The 18,837-nt window shown below is 44.7% G+C and overlaps 1 protein-coding gene across 2 annotated transcripts; it reads left to right on the top strand.

Annotated features, from left to right (window-relative positions):
• Positions 1–1,434: 1,434 nt before the first annotated feature.
• On the top strand, positions 1,435–18,663 carry LOC111963831 (ectoderm-neural cortex protein 1). Of its 2 annotated transcripts, XM_023987377.2 has the most exons (5): positions 1,435–1,818; positions 8,333–8,560; positions 8,716–10,118; positions 10,235–10,325; positions 14,209–18,663. In XM_023987377.2, exons 2-5 carry the CDS (start codon positions 8,339–8,341, stop codon positions 14,266–14,268), a joined length of 1,776 nt encoding a protein of 591 aa, XP_023843145.1. In that variant the 5' UTR covers positions 1,435–1,818; positions 8,333–8,338; the 3' UTR covers positions 14,269–18,663. The 2 variants fall into 2 exon arrangements, 1 of the variants encoding a protein (XP_023843145.1); XR_002877302.2 differs by having other exon boundaries at positions 8,716–10,325.
• Positions 18,664–18,837: the final 174 nt, after the last annotated feature.

Raw genomic sequence — 18,837 nt, 5'->3', positions numbered from 1 at the left:
CTTTTCTAATTTATACTTTMGCCACAAATACAAATATAGAACGAGTCAATAACATTAGTTGGGAGTTAACAGATTATAAGCTTTTAAGGGTGAGATTTTCACGGGACACTTACCCACCCCCCACCCCCAAACCACCTTCTGCGGCTATGCACAGGTATGGAGTGCATTCCATTCAGTCAATGAGAGGCCTATATGGGAAAAAAGCGTTATTCTTATCGTCCTCACCGTGRACACCTTTGATATGTGCCTACGGTAATTACATTTATCTGTATGGAATTCTTGCCATTATTTTATATTTGCTGCTATGGGCAAAGGACCCAACCAAAGATCGACATATGAAAAGTGCAGGTGAACATTTGCAATCCCACACCTCTGCTACTCTTTCATGGACAGATTCAGTGTGTTAATTGAGGAGCTGACCAATTACACAAGACTTAAATTCTGTGTTAACCCGAGATTACACCTGTGCTAGAGTGGCTATTAGGAATTTATGATGGCAAGCCACTAGGCCCTGCATACAAAATGTTGATGATGAAACGCATCAATACTCCATGAGGAAGTTATAAAAAATGTATGGAAATGGACTTCCTGGAATTCAAATGAAGCCTCATGTAAATAATATCTGGTGCATTTTATCCAGTAGTATACGATGCAACAAAATATGAACACATAAAAGCCTACATTACAGAGTGTATAGGCCTGTCCCAAGAATGTACTGTTAAGGAGTTAACCTTACGTGTTATGTTCAGAGACAAACTGGCTCTGGAAGCCAAAACAGCCAAATACTCCATCTAAACGTGAATTGATTCTAAGTTYTGGTATGGTTCTAGAAACATAAAGCCCTCTTCTTTCATATCACATCAAAATCATTTCACAAATGCTAAATATACACATACTCTACACTGTTTTAACTTGCTTTAACAGCAACCAAAAGTATTTTTCAGTTACAATACGTTTTGTTTTTTGAAAATTCTTTCTTGCTGATATGAAAGTTAAGTTCCAAATGTTTCTAAAAACGTATCTCAAACAAGTCATATAAAGGTTTAGAAAAAGCTTCGGTTCAGCGTTGGGTGTGGAATGAGCCAATGCTTACGATTGGAGTCGGAGAAGTGCTAGTACTGATGGATCATGATCCAATTTGTCTGTCAAACTTCCGTTTGTAATAAAGTTCTACAGGTGAGTAAATATCTCTCCCTGGCTTTCACACTAGTTTACTGTTTTATTACCTCCCCCTTGCCTTCTGATCAACAGAGGGCCCGACCTCCAGGTCCTGCGTTCTCATTCCATCGCCTCTACCTCTGCTGCTGCTTGGTTCCCACCACAACACTAAGCTATTTTGCATACCCCTCCCACTCGCTTCCTCGACACGAGGACGGTCCTCCCCCTTTCTCACTATAAACACACCCCATTGACATTACCTAGGGAAGACCCGACTCACCGAGCGCACGACACGCACTAGCTGGCGACATTGAACTGCTATAGGATCAGACGCAAGTCTGGAGTCAGTCCGCTAGCGCAAATCCTTTTCCTTATTTTGTATTTATTGGTCCTTATTTTAACCTGGACAGAACGATGAATTTAGAACTGGAGATCTAATCACTGAACTAAACATTTGGATGATTCGAGTCCATTGACATTTCTATAGGGATAGAAATAGTGTTCAGGTCCTCCCCAAATATAGCTATTCCTTACTGAGGAACCCAAGACGCGCATTCTCACAAGCACAAGTGGCTTGCTTGAACCAGCATCGTGGCTACTCTTCCAGCAGTGGCATGTTCGAGGGATAAAGCGGACACAATTGAACTCCCACCTAAGGAGGTATGCATATGGCACATAGCCTACTTGTATTTTCCACATTAGAGAATTGTTAACTGTCATTATTGTAATGATATAGGTCTATGCATGGAGTAGCTGAGGATTCTCATTCTCTCACTATCCATTGAGATGTGGCGTCGTGGACTTCAGAATTCACGGAGAAGCTCAATCATTCTTGTGCCATATTTTTTMGGGAAACGCGTAATTTATGAACATAGCCTGAAGACACATTGTTTTAATGCATTTTGCAGCATGACATTTAAAGCAATTCATCATACATCGGTCTATATGAGATCAGATGCCAAATTATAACAGTTTAGAGGACAATATTCATAGGGAGCTTTATTTTGTTTAACGTTTGAATTATCATGTTATTATTCTAGGCTGCATGTATTCTAGCCTGACTCAAGGAGAGAAGCAAGACAAAGCAAGGATTGTGATCATATAAAATGTGCTATTTTTAGGGCATGTAGGTAGGCTATGAGGAGTTTTAGCCTATGCAGGCTATGTCGTTTAAATACAATATTTGATTGCTCGTCTTCAAGCCAGTCCCATCWAGACAACACACCAAATCAGGCTATTGGCTAGTTGTAAACCGAAGAAATCATCCCTTGCAAATGTAACCCTTGCATTTTAGAATACCCTTTATATTGTGTTCTCTTATCATTGATTGCACCCGGTCTGTTCTAAGTGGTCTCTCCGCGTGCCCTTTTACAGCTGCTCCCGGTGTAACCGTATTAATGGGGGCATCAGGTGCGACATGGCTCCAACATAGCTGCTGATGTGTCATTTATGTTTCTAATTTGGTTAAATTCGGCAAGGACCACAATTTTAGTCCCATTGAGCGTTGGGCTTAACACAATTAACCTCTCGTGCAGAGATGGTGACACCCGGTTGGGGACCGCGCTGCTTATATCGGTTACATGACAATTAGGARAGATTATGTTAAATATACACTGCAGATGAGCATATGGTGGCAGWTTACACTGACGGGTTTTGTTGACATCTTGCCCGGTGACAGGGTTAATTTTTCCTGCAMCGATTGAACAGTTATAAGATATAGCCTACACTCTTAGAAGTAAAGGTGCCTGGAAGAACCTTTTGTGTTGTCACACTGGCAGAACCTTTGAGAAACCCTTCTGAAAAGGTTGTTTGAGGAACCCCTGTGTAAAGGTTCAAACTGGGATCTTTTTTGTGAGGGAGGGGTTCYATTTTGAACCTTTTTAATAATATATTGTYGATTGGATATCAGATTGGAGGCGCAGTTTATTGGAGGTGTGGCTTTCASATKGTTKATTTTGGCCACCCGTTGGCATTAATGTCATTCRGTTCATCYTGTTAAGTTTGTACACTGCAAATAAAAATGTCCTTGAATAGTTATGCATTTGACATATTCTTAAATATAATATTAATATTAACATTGCTAATATTTTATTMCACCTTTATTTAACTAGGCAAGTCAYTTAAGAACAAATTCTTATTTACAATGACGGCCTACCCCGGTCAAACCCAGACGACGCTGGGCCAATTGTGCGCCGCACTATGGGACTCCCAATAACAGCCGGATGTGATACAGCCTGGATTCAAACCAGGGACTGTAGTGACACCTCTTGCACTGAGGTGCAGTGCCTTAGACCGCTGCGCCACTCGTAATAAAGTGGTAATTTTTCCAACTTTGAGATTAGCACAGGCTTTTGAGGAACTCATACACATCTTTAAACTTTGTTGAAGCTACAAAACTGTCTGTGTTRAACTTTAATGGGGAAGAAGTGAAAACAGTAGCCGAGCATTACAGATTAGTTATACAAAGTAAACAGCAACCTACAAACATGTCTGACGACAAAAACTTGCGAGTGAGGAAGAAAACTACCGGAGGGCCACAGATGTTAATAATCTGTCATATATTTTCCATGGCAATGGGGCTAAAAGTAATTATATTGTTAGGATACTCATGGCCGCTATCGACAGGGGGAGGTGGGGGTTACGAATGCACAATAGACCAGACTACATGCAACCAAATAGGCCTACCCCAGGTGGTTCCTGGGACCATGCATTTCCCGCAAGGCTATACAGTTGTTAAAAGCATGAAATGTTGTCATGCAAATAAACCATGGCTAGCCAACACATCAGACATTGGTGATTATTATTATGAAAAAAATTAGTAGACCTGATACTAAGTCAATTGCCCTTTCCTGCAGTCAATGACCAAAGGTGCCCTCTTTGGCCTCATGGCTGGAATGTTATTAAATGTTTTACAATTTCATAATTAATATTTATGTTAAAAAAGAAGAAGAATTGAAAATCCGCATTTTTTATGTCAAACTGTTTTTTTTAATTATATTTTATATATTTAAAAAAAAAAGGTGTATTTTCAAATATTTTTGGGGGATTATTTGAATTATTTTCAATAAAAAAAAATGTTTTACCCCTTTTTCTCCGCAATTTTGTGGTATCCAATTGGTAGTTACAGTCTTGTCTCATCGCTGCAACTCCTGTACGGACTCGGGAGAGGCGAAGGTCGAGAGCCGTGCGTCCTCCGAAACACAACCCAACAAAGCCGCACTGCTTCTTGACACAATGCCCACTTAACCCGGAAGCCAGCCGTACCAATGTCTCGGAGGAAACACCGTACACCTGGCGACCGTGTCAGCGTGCACTGCGCCCGGCCCGCCACAGGAGTCCCTAGTGTGCGATGGGACAAGGAGATCCCTGCCGGCCAAACCCTCCTCTAACCCGGACGACGCTGGGCCAATTGTGCGCCGCCCCATGTGTCTCCCAGTCGCGGCCGGCTGCGATCTATGTCAAARAGTTTTGTTATATTTCACATATTACATCTTCTGTGATGTATATAAAGTGTAATATTGGGATGCAAGTTCTCAGTGTAATACATTTCAACTATATACATGATGCAGGTGTTTGTTTTTTTAAGGCCACAATCATGTGTGTGAGGTGTATACTTTTGTTTCAAAGTAGAWTTGTTTAAGACTACCAATAAACACTGTAAGCCCACTGTAGTAAAATGTTTTAAAATGTAGCAACACCTTTCATTTTTATTCTGTCCATTCTGCAATATGACATGACACAATTTACTGTCTATTCCGATGTAAGGTGACACAATTACGGTGTATTATCTCCTCAACGTATGCTAACCAGTACAGCGCCTATGCTACAACACTATAAAATCAACTCGAACTGCGATGACTAGACTACGTACTTCCACACGCTCGCGTTGACGGTTTCTCTTCTCAAAAGCGCCTCTGTATTTTGGCACGGCGCCAGATCCAATCCATGGGAATACAGAAGGTACAGCTCTGTCTTGCGTTTTCTTCTGTGTTTTGTTACCATCGTTTCTGATTGTATATCGCMTTCATAGTCATCATCAATTAAGTGCTTACTAAACACATAGATTTGCAAGATTGGCTGTAGTGGTGTTTTGTCCAGTCTTTTATCGCTACTGGCCATCTTCTGCACCTGTCTGTATCTTTCAACGGAAGACAGTGACATTTTGTGCCTTCTTCCATAAAACTCACARCTGTGACGTCAAACTCCAAATAAGGGCATACAGTGATTCAGAAAGTATTCAGACCCCTTTACTTTTTCCAAATGTTGTTACGTTACAGCCTTATTCTGAAATGGATTCAATCGTTTTTTTCTACACACACACAATACCCCAAAATGACGAAGCAAAAACAGATTTTTAGAAATGTGCGCAAAAAAAAAAATCACATTACGTAAGTATTCAGACCCTTTACTCAATACTTTGTTAAAGCACCGTTGGCAGTGATAACCGCCTCGAGTCTTCTTGGAATTTGACGCTACAAGCTTAGTACACCTGTATTTGGGGAGTTTCTCCCATTCTTCTCTGCAAGCTCATTCTTCTCTGCAAGCTCAAGCTCTATCAGGTTGGATGGGGAGCGTCACTGCACAGCTATTTTCAAGTCTCCAGCGATGTTGAATAGAGTTCAATTCTGGGCTCTGGCTGGGCCTCTCAAGGACATTCAGAGACTTGTCCCGAAGTCAATCCTGCGTTGTCTTGGCTGTGTGCTTAGGGTCGTTGTTGGAAGGTGAACCTTCYCCCCAGTCTGAGGTCCTGAGCYCTCTGGAGCAGATTTTCATRAAGGATCTCTCTGTACTTTGCTCRGTTAATCRTTCCCTCGATCCTGACTGGTCTCCCAGTCCCTGCTGCTGAAAAACATGCCCACAGCATGATGCTGCCATCACCGTGCTTCACCGTAAAGATGGTGCCAGGTTTCCTCCAGACGTGACGCTTYGCATCCATGCCAAAGAGTTCAATCTTGGTTTCATCAGACCAGAGAATCTTGTTTCTCATGGTCTGAGAGTCCTTTAGGTGCCTTTAGGAAAACTCCAAGCAGGCTGATTGGTGGAGTGCTGCAGAGATGGTTGTCGTTCTGGAAGGTTCTCCCATCTCCACAGAGGAGATAGAGCTCTGTCAGAGTGATGATCGGGTTCTTGGTCACCTCCCTGACCAAGGCCCTTCTCCCCCAATTGCTCAGTTTGGCTTGGGTGACCAGCTTTAGGAAGAGTCTTGGTGGTTCCAAACTTCTTCCATTTAAGAATGATGGAGGCCACTGTGTGAGGCCACTCGACACAATCCTCTCTCAGAGCTCTACGGACAATTTCTTCGACCTCATGGCTTGGTTTTTGCTCTGACATACACTGTCAACTGTGGGACCTTGTATGACAGGTATGTGCCTTTCCAAATCATGTCCAATCAATTGAATTTACCACAGGTGGACTCCGATCAAGTTGTAGAAACATCTCAAGGATGATCAATCTAAACAGGATGCACCTGAGCTCAATTTTGAGTRTCATACATACGTTTTCGGGTCTGAAAACGTATGTAAGTAAGGTATTGTATTTTTATACATTTGCAAACATGTCTAAAAACCTGTGTTCGCTTTGTCATTATGGGGTATTGTGTGCAGGTGAAGAAGCCGGATGTGGAGGTACTGGGCTGGCATGGTTACACATGGTCTGCGGTTGTGAGGCCAGTTGGACATACTTCCAAATTTTCTAAAACGACATTGGATGAATCTTGTGGTAGAGAAATTAACATTAAATTCTCTGGCAACAGCTCTGGTAGACATTCCTGCAGTCAGCATGCCAGTTGCATGCTCCCTCAACTTGAGACATGTGTGGCATTGTGTTGTGTGACAAAACTGCACATTTTAAAGTGGACCTTTRATTGTCCCCATCACAAGGTGCACCTGTGTAAAGATCATGCTGTTTAATTAGCTTCTATGCTACACCTGTCAGGTGGATGGATTATCTTGGCAAAAGAGAAATGGGATATAAACGAATTTAGTGCTCACACATTTTAGAGAAGTAAGCTTTTTGTGCGTATGGAACATTTCTGGGATTTTTTTATTTCATAACATGAAACACGGGACCAAAACTTTACATGTTGCGTTTACATTTTTGTTTAGTATAGTTGGAATCACTTGAGAAATTTTTGATTTTAGATCAACTTTAACATGTGATGACAATTCAACAGAACAGATGAACAGGACTGACATTTACTCTTAACGGGGCACCAAAAAAAGCCACACTCCTACTAAACCACMCTTCCACTCCAGTGTTCCTCCAGGAACCCAGTGCTACATTGAACCAAAAAGGTTCCTCCAAGAACCCCTCAACTAACCGAAGGTGRAAATATGAACCATTGGCTAGCATTGGTTCCTTACGGAACTCTAGGGGTGTACATGCCTTGCTGTTCACTTTTGAACGTTTTCTCCCCCTAGCCAACCCTTACAAGGTATCTAAAAAGTAGTAAGTCGTTGCAATGTTGCTGAAGTTGTCAGTAACGAAATTCGAACACGCAACATTTTGGGTTGCTAGACGTTCACTTTATACAGCTACCCATCCACCCTGACCCACCACCCTCATTTCATTCCCCCCTTAAGTAACCTTCTGTCTTATGTAACGATACCAAATGTAGCATATCATACTAATGTGAGTGTTCTGGATTTTTGTTTACTATGTTAAGTCTTGTCTATGAGACCAGCCTGTCCTAGCCCAGTGAGCGACCCTGCTGATATTGATCATATCAGACACCTGTCCCTGGAATCAAAATGTGACTGYGGCTMCATCCCAAATGGCARTCTATTCCCTATATAGTGCATTCTTTTGACAAGGGCCCATATGGCTATATAAGGAATAGGGTGCCAATTGGGAAGCACRCTGAGACTGAGATGGTGACTCAGTACCCTTCCCTAGGACTGTGTAGAGATGAGTTATGCACTCTAACAGGGTTTTAGCTTGGACTAGCTTTCATTTATATTCTGGGTTTCTGGTCAGAAAAGGGTCTTTGAACTGTAGGCTATGTCCCCATGCTTTGAATTTCTTATCATGCATTTTTCTGTTTCCATATATATGGGTATATATGGGCTACTGGTTTTCATTTTGTGAATCACTCATGCCAACGGCTGTGTGTTTTACTTTGTTATGATACGTTATGTATTCTAAATCCAATTTCTGGTGTTGTTCTCTTTCCCAGGATTCAATGAAAATGTCTGTCTGCGTCCACGAGAACCGCAAGTCGCGTGCCAGCACCGGCTCCATGAACATCTACCTGTTCCACAAGTCATCGTATGCCGACAGCGTCCTCATGCACCTGAACACACTGCGGCAGCAGCGTCTCTTCACCGACGTCCTCCTCCATGCCGGMAGTCGCTCCTTCCCCTGCCACCGTGCTGTGCTGGCTGCCTGCAGCCGCTACTTTGAGGTAAAGACACTTATTACCAAGAGAGAGGGAACCGTTAGCATTTCCCATAAGAAAACATGCATGTTTAGCCACCATGCTAACACTAGCTGGGCTAAAAGTTTTACGAGCTAATTAGCTAACTCTCTTGGTTTCCCATCCTCTTTGTTCTCTGACAGGCCATGTTCTCTGGCGGGCTGAAGGAGAGCCAGGCCAGCGAGGTGGACTTCAGGGACTCCATCCACCCGGAGGTCCTGGAGCTCTTATTAGACTATGCTTACACGTCCCGGGTTGTCATCAARGAGGAGAATGCAGAGTCCCTCCTTGAGGCCGGGGACATGCTGGAGTTCCAGGACATRCGGGACGCCTGCGCCGAGTTCCTGGAGAGGAACCTGCACCCGTCCAACTGCCTGGGCATGCTGCTGCTGTCCGACGCTCACCAGTGTACGAAGCTGTCTGAGCTCTCCTGGGGCATGTGCCTCAGCAACTTCCCCACCATCTGCAAGACAGAGGATTTCCTCCAGCTTCCCAAAGACATGGTGGTGCAGCTCCTGTCCCACGAGGAGCTGGAGACAGAGGATGAGAGGCTGGTCTACGAGGCTGCCCTCAACTGGGTCAACTACGACTTGGAGAGGAGGCACTGCAACCTGCCTGAGCTGCTGCAGACCGTCCGCCTGGCTCTACTCCCTGCCATCTTCCTCATGGAGAATGTGTCCACAGAGGAGCTGATCAATGACCAGTTGAAGAGCAAAGAGCTGGTGGACGAGGCTATCCACTGCAAGCTGAAGATCCTTCAGAACGATGGTGTGGTGAAAAGCCCCTGCGCCCGGCCCAGGAAGACCAGCCACGCCCTGTTCCTGCTGGGAGGACAGACCTTTATGTGTGACAAGCTGTACCTGGTGGACCAGAAGGCCAAGGAGATCATCCCCAAGGCAGACATCCCCAGCCCCAGGAAGGAGTTCAGCGCCTGCGCCATCGGCTGTAATGTCTATGTGACTGGCGGGAGGGGCTCAGAGAACGGCGTGTCCAAAGACGTGTGGGTCTACGACACCTTGCACGAGGAGTGGTCCAAGGCGGCGCCCATGCTCATCGCTCGCTTCGGCCACGGCTCGGCCGAGCTGAAACACTGCCTCTACGTAGTTGGAGGACACACGGCCGGCACCGGCTGCCTCCCCGCCTCGCCCTCAGTGTCCCTGAAACAGGTGGAGCAGTTCGACCCGGTGGCCAATAAATGGACCATGGTGGCGCCGCTGAGGGAGGGCGTGAGCAACGCAGCGGTGGTCAGCGTCAAGCTGAAACTCTTTGCCTTCGGAGGCACAAGCGTCACCCACGACAAACTACCCAAGGTGCAGTGCTATGACCCGCAGGAGAACCGCTGGACGGTGCCCGCCTCCTGCCCACAGCCCTGGCGCTACACTGCCGCTGCTGTCCTTGGGAACCAGATATTTGTGATGGGTGGGGACACGGAGTTCTCAGCGTGCTCAGCCTATAAGTTCAGCAGCGACACGTACCAGTGGACTAAAGTGGGAGACGTGACAGCCAAGAGAATGAGCTGCCAGGCCGTGGCGTCAGGTAACAAACTGTACGTGGTGGGGGGCTACTTTGGCACGCAGCGGTGTAAGACACTGGACTGTTATGATCCGACGCTGGACGCGTGGAACAGCATAACTACCGTACCCTATTCCCTCATCCCAACAGCCTTCGTCAGCACCTGGAAACATCTCCCTGCCTGAGCTGCAAGGGATCCTGGGATAGCCTGACACCTCCATCCCAACCCCCCTCCCATGAGGTACGGAGATAAGTCTCTTTGTCTCTGTCTCTCTCGCTCTCTGTGTTGCTGTCTGTTTGTTACTGTGGGGGAGAGAGATGGAAAGCATAACGTATAAGTGATATTCTGGAGAGTCCAAACTGGAGAGTTTCACAGCCGAGCTGAGTGCATGAGTTTCTTGTTGTCAGTTTTTCTTATTCAGTCACTCAGTCATATATCTATTAGGGCTGTGTTTTGGAACATTCACATACTGTAACTTCAATTCCCAGCTCATAGGTTGAACACAGCTGTCTTCATTCAGTAGCCGTCTCTCTTTTACAAGGACAAGGACAAATATCCCGATTGAATCGAGGACAAATTGACTATTGATAGACTAATTATATTGCCACGAGAATTTGGCCATGGCTGAACTGCATGCTTTGAATACTAACCAAGCAGCCGCTGCTATTTGACTTCTTTATTTATTTCCTAGTCTTGTCGTCTGGTTTTCAGCCCCGAGCAGACAGTATGTGTGGCTTGCTGGCTGTCTGTCTGGCACTGCTAAAATAATGTGTAGGCAGAGCCAACAGCAATACAGCATGTAATGGATAGACACATTTTCCACATACAGTATGTATGTTTGACATGATATGTATGTACAGTTACATTTCAGGAGAATCTACTCCTTGACAGACACAGATCTCTCCCACGATGACGCTATAGCCAGTAGGTGATTGCTCAGTGATTCAGCAGCAGAGCTGGATTTGCTATGTCTGGCTACTGAGGAGATGGAGAGAGAGAAGGAGATGCCCATTGGGAAAGGAGAGAAGAGGAGGATGGTAGACTAAAGCGTATTGTTTTTGAATAAGCAACATCTTCACACAGCCTCCATTGTCTGAGTACTGAGTGGGTTTTGAGTGGTTGTGTCTGTCGACACCACGGAAAACCACAGATACAGGGATAAACAAAATGCATCCCACCACATATTTCACCATAGCTGGACATCCCTTTGTGTTTGAGCGTGTGTGTGGGGGACCATGTAGAGAGAGGGGTGGGAGGGCTAGGATAGAGGATAGGGGATCGTATGGGTAGGTTAAGTGAGTTTTGAGGCCGCAGGGTTGGGGTGAGGGAGGAGGGACAGAGGGGTAATTGAAACAGAATAGAATACTTTTATTGTCCCTGTGGGGGAAATTTGTCTGAGAGGAGTGAGCGGAGGGGAGGCCAATTAAACAATCTACATGCAGGCAGGCAGGCTACCACAGCCTGGTGAGGCTAATCCACTCTCAATCGCCTCCTTTTTATGGGTTTATGGTGTGTTGCTGGGCGGGAGAGAGGGAGGGAGGAAGGAAGGAAGGAAGGAAGGAAGGAAGGAAGGAAGGAAGGAAGGAAGGAAGGAAGGAAGGAAGGAAGGAAGGAAGGAAGGAAGGAAGGAAGGAAGGAAGGAAGGAAGGAAGGAAGGAAGGAAGGAAGGAGAGATAGGGGTAAGGGAGAGAGGGAGGGAGGCAGACTAGCGACTCAGGGAGGCAGACTGCTGCTCTTCAGTTGCTGTCTGGGGTGGTCGTAGGGAGGAGTGGGGAAGGAGTAAGGCTTTGGCGCCTGTCTTTTCGAGAAAACACGGCTGCACAGCCATACAGATGAGAAAAACACACAGCCCGCACGCACACACATAGACATACACATATACCATGCCCTGACAAATAACAGTGCCTAGCCTGGAGGTGAGTGTTCACTGTTGGCCTGAGCAGCCTCAGTCTTCCCCACTTCTCCCCTATGCCCTGTGTCAATTTGTACGCCCATATAGTAACCTCTCTCGGCCTCAGTGACGATAAGCAGGCCAGARGGATGTAGAGCACAGACCATTGGCAACCCTGCTCATTCTGAACACTGGAGACCCTGGTGTCATAATCCGACTTTCACACTCATACACGAATGCATAAAGGCAGACATGCACACACGCAAACAGGCAGTCGTGCACACACGTGCATGCACACACACATTTGGCGGACCTTATTTCGCAGACCTGGGTGAAATGGCTGCGTGTTCTCAGCTCATAAGAGATGGGAGCCAAAGAGAGGGCGAGAGAAACAGGAAAGAGAGAGAGAGAGAGAGAGAGAGAGAGAGTGAGAGACCAAGAGAGAGGGACAGAGAAAGAGAGAGAGATAGATAGCGAGAGAGACAGAGAGAGCAAAAGAGAGAGAGAGAGAGTGAGAGACCAAGAGAGAGGGACAGAGAAAGAGAGAGAGATAGATAGCGAGAGAGACAGATAGAGCAAAAGAGAGATAGAGAGGAGCTGTATGATTGGGCTGCAACTGTCCAGCATGCTCCAGTCTCCTGTTTGGTAATGCCAGGGAGTGGCTAGGAGCAGCCTCACTGCTCTGTCTGGGATGCTGATATGCCTCTCCTCTCTGCTCTGCTCTCCTTGCATGAAATGCTCCCTGACTTAGAAGGGGCCATTTTTCTTCAGTGACTCATCTCTGAAACAGAGTCTGCAGTGAAGGCTTTAAACCTCTCTAGACCAATGCAAAACTACTGATTTTGGTTGTACAATTATTTCAGATGGAAGTCAGTCACTGAGTTAGTGTAAGTGTTGACTGCACAGAGAAACAGTGACGGGGATATATTACTGTCTACCAAATAGTGGGAGGGGAGAGGGGGAAGAAGAGAGGAGAGAAGGGTCTCTACTCAACACTTTTCACAGGGACTCTACTCTACTTTCCCCTCTCTCTTCCTCCCTTCCCTTTCTTAGGTATGTTCCTTCCTGATGGTTACAGCCCCAAAGGAATCTGGTTTCGAGCAAATCCATGTTTTTATTCAGAGATCTCCTTTAGTCTCGCAAGAGTGCCAATACTGATAAAAATCAAATGTGTTATCGTTCCATTTCGTAACTTCCAAGGTTGGTAAAGACTAGCGAACTCCAGTTTATAGAACCCCCCCCAAAAATCTCAAATGAGGTTTCTTTTATCAGTCAGATTGCTCACTCCACTGATGCGTTGGAGAGGATACAGACGTTTGCTTATTGTTATTCCTCCTTCGCTGTGCTATGACCTCCCGGCGGATCTGCCCATCGCTAGGCGAGTATACCTAGAGCTTCTCAAAGCCAAAATGAGAAACCTCTTCTGGGAGGAAGAGTTGGCTGCTTCCACTGGATGTACGGGGGCTACCGTTATGTGTGTGCCTGGGTGTGCCTGTGTGTGCACGTGTGTGTGCTTGTGTGTGCCTGTGCGCCTGTGTGTGTCCTCTAGATACCACAGCCATTTGTAAGATCGGCTTCCCCCCCACCGGCCCTCTAGTTAGGGCCACAGGGAAGAAGGCGAGACAGATGGAGGGGGTGGATATCTTTCAAATTGATATGGGGTGTTCCCTAGGCTATAAATCATCGGTGGCGTAATGCTGGAAAAATAAAGATATGCGCTTTTAAAAGGAAAAGGTCCGAATGAGATGCAGAGCCAGAGCTGGTCAGATGTGAAATATCTAGCTGGACTTAGAGTTGGGGGAATGATACAAAAAATAAAAGCCTAACTGTTTTGGGGGAGGGAATGGGAGGAAAGTGGATAACGTTCACAGAGGAGGGAATTAGCCTTTTAGCTCTAATACTTGATATCGCTGACACACGTCTGCAGAGAAACAGGTGCAAATGCCAGGCCAGGGCAGGCAGTGGCTGTTTTGTTTTTACCGAGGGGAGAAAGAAAATGAATGAGAGGGTATGGTAAAATAGTGAAGATAGGATCCGGAGCCTATCTGAGTGATTTTTCCATCCCTGAACTAGTGACTCTTACATTTTTTTTAGCATGTTTTTGCAGGCATGAAAGGAGAGGAACTTCCCATGACCTCTTAAACACCGTTTGCCTTCCTGCTTTCATTCACACAAGTCCTCTGTCCGTGTTCTTTGTCTAATGCTTTCTCTCTCTCTCTTATTTTTCCTCAGATTTCCCTGTTTTGCATCATCCACTGGATTGGAACTTCCTGTCTGTGCAAAAAAAACTAAAAACAAATAAAAAACAATCCATAAATAGACCTGAACCCTGGTGTGAGTGTGAAAACACACCTTGATCCCATCCTGATGATGCTGTGAGTACACCGACGTTTAAAGAACCATCAATGCTCCTGGGAGGACCTTGTACACAGAACGACATCACCATGTCAATGATGTCATATCGTTTCTGAGAGGGAGGTTTGGATGTTGTCCATGCAATCACGCTCAACAAACTGCTGCTTGCGCTGTAAGATAACAACAACCCCTTCATCCCAGTGTACTATTGGCAAATGGCGCCGTTGCTTCGCAGCCTTTCATAAAATAACCATCAACATACCGGTCAGTCACACAGCCTCTTAATTTCTTTCCATTCAATCGTGAAAGACTCGTATCGCTATGTCGTTGCGCTTCTCACTCTGATAATTCTGTGAAATGAAACGAAAAAAATCAAATAAAAAACAAGCCCTCTGCACACGGACTTTAATATAATGGCATGAAGAATACCTGGCTGGACATAGGATACATATGAAGAGAGAGGAGAGTGGAGAGTCAGTGATCAGCATGTGTGTGACCAGACCAGAGAARGGGACAAAGACAAAACCCTTCAGCTTGTTTATAACCAGCTGATCCACAAACTGATCCAGGATATGCACAGTGAAGGAACAACAACATCCCCTCTCTCTCCTCTCCTCTCCTCCACTCTTTACTCTTCCGTTCTGTCAGTTGCCTCCGTTGTGTATCTGATACATTAGACTCTTTGCGTTCCATCTGGGAGAGATTATATTGCTCTATTGGCCACCAGTCCTTCTGCACTAGCCAAAGAGGAGAGAGAGAGAAAAAGAGAGAGAGAACCTCCTCCCTTCCTCTTCCCGTCCCCATCACCTAGTGGGCGTTTGGGGTTTAAAACATTGTAATGGGCATTGGGAGTTCCTGTTTGGCAGTTTTGTGTGAGACCTGGCTCTAGCTGTCACTACGTTTCCTGGGGACTTTAGYTGCCGGCACCAGCTGAGCCTGAGGGGGGGGTTGGCGGAGGAGGTGACATGACTACTGATGTGAAGAACCCCAAAGGAAAACCATTTTGGCTGTAGGCTACTACACTCTCCCCATGCAAAATAACACACATCCAAGAACAGTAAGGGACAATGCAACGCAGAACTGAAGAAAATGCTCATTCAAGCTCAGTAGTACTACACAAAATACTGTTTAGTCTTGGACACTATTTACTGATCGTTCTGATGTTATTCCAATGAGAAGTATTGTTTTGTTGGAGTACTGATGGATTGATCTTCCGCTTTGCCTAAACGGTGATACTGAATTCTTCAGAACATCTATGGTCATGTGGGACTCGATACGGTTGGCATGAACTTCTCTGGTCAAGAGAATCTTGTCAATTTGCTTACCTAAACTGAAACGTAAAATATTCATTTTCTGATCTTGCTGCAATGTATTATGTTTCAGAAGTCTTCATTTATAAGAAAATGACTTTACTTTATTCGTTTATGTAAAATAATGCGTATTCCTATATATTGTTTCTCTGCCTGCATTCATACATGAATAAGTGAATGAATGTTTATCGTTTAACGGGGTATATCATGCATGGCCCAAGTTAAAGCTGCTCTATTTTTTATTTCATTTGGGCTGCTTTTTTTTGCACAGTTCAGTTTCTCCCAATGTGGAACCTTATCTTTTTAAAGTGGGGTGTACAGATCAGAGGTTAGAGGTCAGGGGTTAGGGGTCAGAGTAGGGATGGACATGGGGAGGATGGACGTCGCTCAGATTACCCAGAGTGCAGGTGGCCGGGTCAGAGGATCAATAAGGCCTTGCGTAGATAATATTTTGTTTTAGCGGTGGACTCTGGGTAGTGTAATATCTCACATTTTAATGTTGACTTCTATGAGGCATATCTGCTTAATTTGATGGAATTTAACTAACAGACTCTGGTCAAACTGGGGCCTAAAGCGCTACACCAAATGGCCTTGTTGTTGTGTCAACAGAGACACTGCTAGAGGAAAACAACAACAACAATGTTAATGACAAAAACAAGCAGGCTGTGAGAATTTGTATGTGTTAGAAGCTAGCAGCAGAGGCACGCAGTAACTGTCAGGAACATCAGCACAGTGACACACGCACGCACGCACACACACACACAAACACACACCCTGTGACCCTGACACCGCTAGCCAGGCCCTGTGTAGTTATGTGAGGAATGTGAAGGGGCAGCTGTCCTTGGAACAGCTGGGGGACTGACTGTGTCACATCTACCCTGGACTCAACCCCTTCAGGCGTTACTCTAGGTCCCCTCACTAGGTCCCCTCTGAGTCCCTCTTGAGTCCCTGGGCCCTTTAAGTCCCACACTCAAATATGAAATATTCTGACTTGAGATGAGTGTATGTAAATCAGACTTTCTTGTAAATAATTTATTAATATCAACGGGAGACTTGCATGACAATTTGAGCATGTAGATCTCAAGTCAGGATACTTCCCGTTTAGTGTAGTGTGAGAGTGAAAATGAGGGGGATGAGGAAGAGGATGGGTTAGTTGAATCCTGTAATCTTGGTGTGTTGGTGTTGATAAGGGCAGGCAGACACCGCCGTGCTTTTCACAATAGTGTCACTGATGTATGGGAGGAAATATGACAGGGGAGAGTTCCTAAGACCAAAAAAMAAAATTCTGGACTTTTTGTCTGTTTGTCTGTCTAGGTGGCCAAAACATTGACATATAGAGTTTAGCATCAATGAAATCATTATGTATGTCAACAAAAAAGCTAACAGTTGTATAGATTTTCCCAGGATGTATAATGGTTGTATTCAGTGAATCGCCTCAACCCCTAAGAACTAAATGGGCAAGATTCCACATTCCTCTTTGATTGTGTGAGCCACCCACTTCCTAGCCCACCTCCCAGGCCTACAAAAGCAGGAATCGTTTGAGGAATTCTATGGAGACTCATTAGCACCTTGATGTCAACCCCCTAACTAACCCGTTCACAGAACACTGCCCAACTGGCCTCACAAATCAGACAAGCGGGTTACTTAAGTGATAATGCCCGAGAAGTCGGGGTTTGGAGGATAAATTGGCATGGGTGTTGTTAGGCCCTTGTTGTTAGGCCCTTGATATTGGCAAACCGGGCCAATATATCCTCCAAACACCGGCTTGGAGGGCATTATCTATTTTATACAACAGGTTACCAACATATTCAAATAATGATTGACATATTTTCATATTTTTTTTTATTTTGATTAATTTATTCATACTATTTAATCCTTCCACAAGATATAGTCCCGACACAAATCTATGGTTGCTAGAGACGCGACCCCATCGTTGCTTGCTAGCTAGCCAACTACGGGTAATTTACAGTCATGTCAAAAAATGCAGCCAGAATAACAGCAAAGTAGCTGCATTTYCYTTTGTTTAAGCTGTTTTCTAGTGACATTTATTTGGATACATCCATAACAATAAGTTAATGAGGCACGATTTCGCCTGGCATAGAAAATGTGCTCACTCATCAGAGTAGCTAGCCAACAATACAGCTACAGTAACACAATCACTTCAACCTGAAGCTGGAAAGACTGCAAATTAGCTGAGTTTCGTTTTACCTTTTTTCAATTGACATTTTTTTGTATATATGCCAAAAATTATGCCAGCTGATTCATGATCTTGACTGGCTGAGAAACGCTGCCTGCCTGTCTGTCTCGTCCCGACTCATTCATTACTATGGGATTTGAATATTGAAACAATGTTGCAAATGTCGGAGAGACAAACAGCAAGGTTTATATCTCCAATGTTGAAATCAATATGTTAGTCTAAAATAAATGTGAGATAATGTCCAGATGCTTTTTATAGTGGAGATCAAGCTTATTAAGTGCCTGGCTGGGCTGATGAGACAGTGGATTGCACAGTCAGATGGAACAGGCATTTTAACGTCATAGATTTAGCCGGTGGTAATTTGTGMAATAGACTGTCTGGAATGCAGTTTTAACCAATCAGCATTCAGGATTAGACCTACCCGTAGMATAATCCCTTTTAGAACACAAATGACCCTGGCAACGGTCAACAATGACTGCTCCTCCAATTTAGARGTAATTGTTGAGTGGCATTTTTTCCACCTCTCTCATTTCTCTRTTTGCCCRCTCTCTCTTCRTCCTTTATCGAGATTCAGCTCGGTCACGTGAGAGTGTCTTCTCCCCGGCAGGCTTGCTGTAGGCATTCACCAAAATGATGTAAAATTCAGACAGGATGCATCTTTAAAAGCACTGTCATCAATGTGCATTTGTTTTAATTTCTTTTTCATGTCAAAGTAAAATTTTATTTCAATTTTTTTATAACATTGTTTTGTACATGTGACAGATTTTTTTCACAGTGTGAAATTCATAGCAAAATAAACATAAGAGTTTTTCCTCTTGACTGTAATCACTTGCCTTGCCTGTCTTTATTTGCAGTTGAGCTTTTATACAAAATATTACAAACACCTGCTCTTTCCATGGCATACTGACACATTTAATCTAGGTGAAAGCTATGATTCCTTATTGATATCACATTTTAAATCCACTTCAATCAGTGTAGATGAAGGGGAGGATACAMGTT

Source organism: Salvelinus sp. IW2-2015, linkage group LG5 (genome assembly GCF_002910315.2).
Source record: "Salvelinus sp. IW2-2015 linkage group LG5, ASM291031v2, whole genome shotgun sequence".
NCBI classification, from domain to species: Eukaryota; Metazoa; Chordata; class Actinopteri; order Salmoniformes; family Salmonidae; genus Salvelinus; species Salvelinus sp. IW2-2015.
The sequence above is the reverse complement of the archived record's forward strand: the minus strand, read 5'-3'. Positions and strand labels throughout refer to the sequence as shown.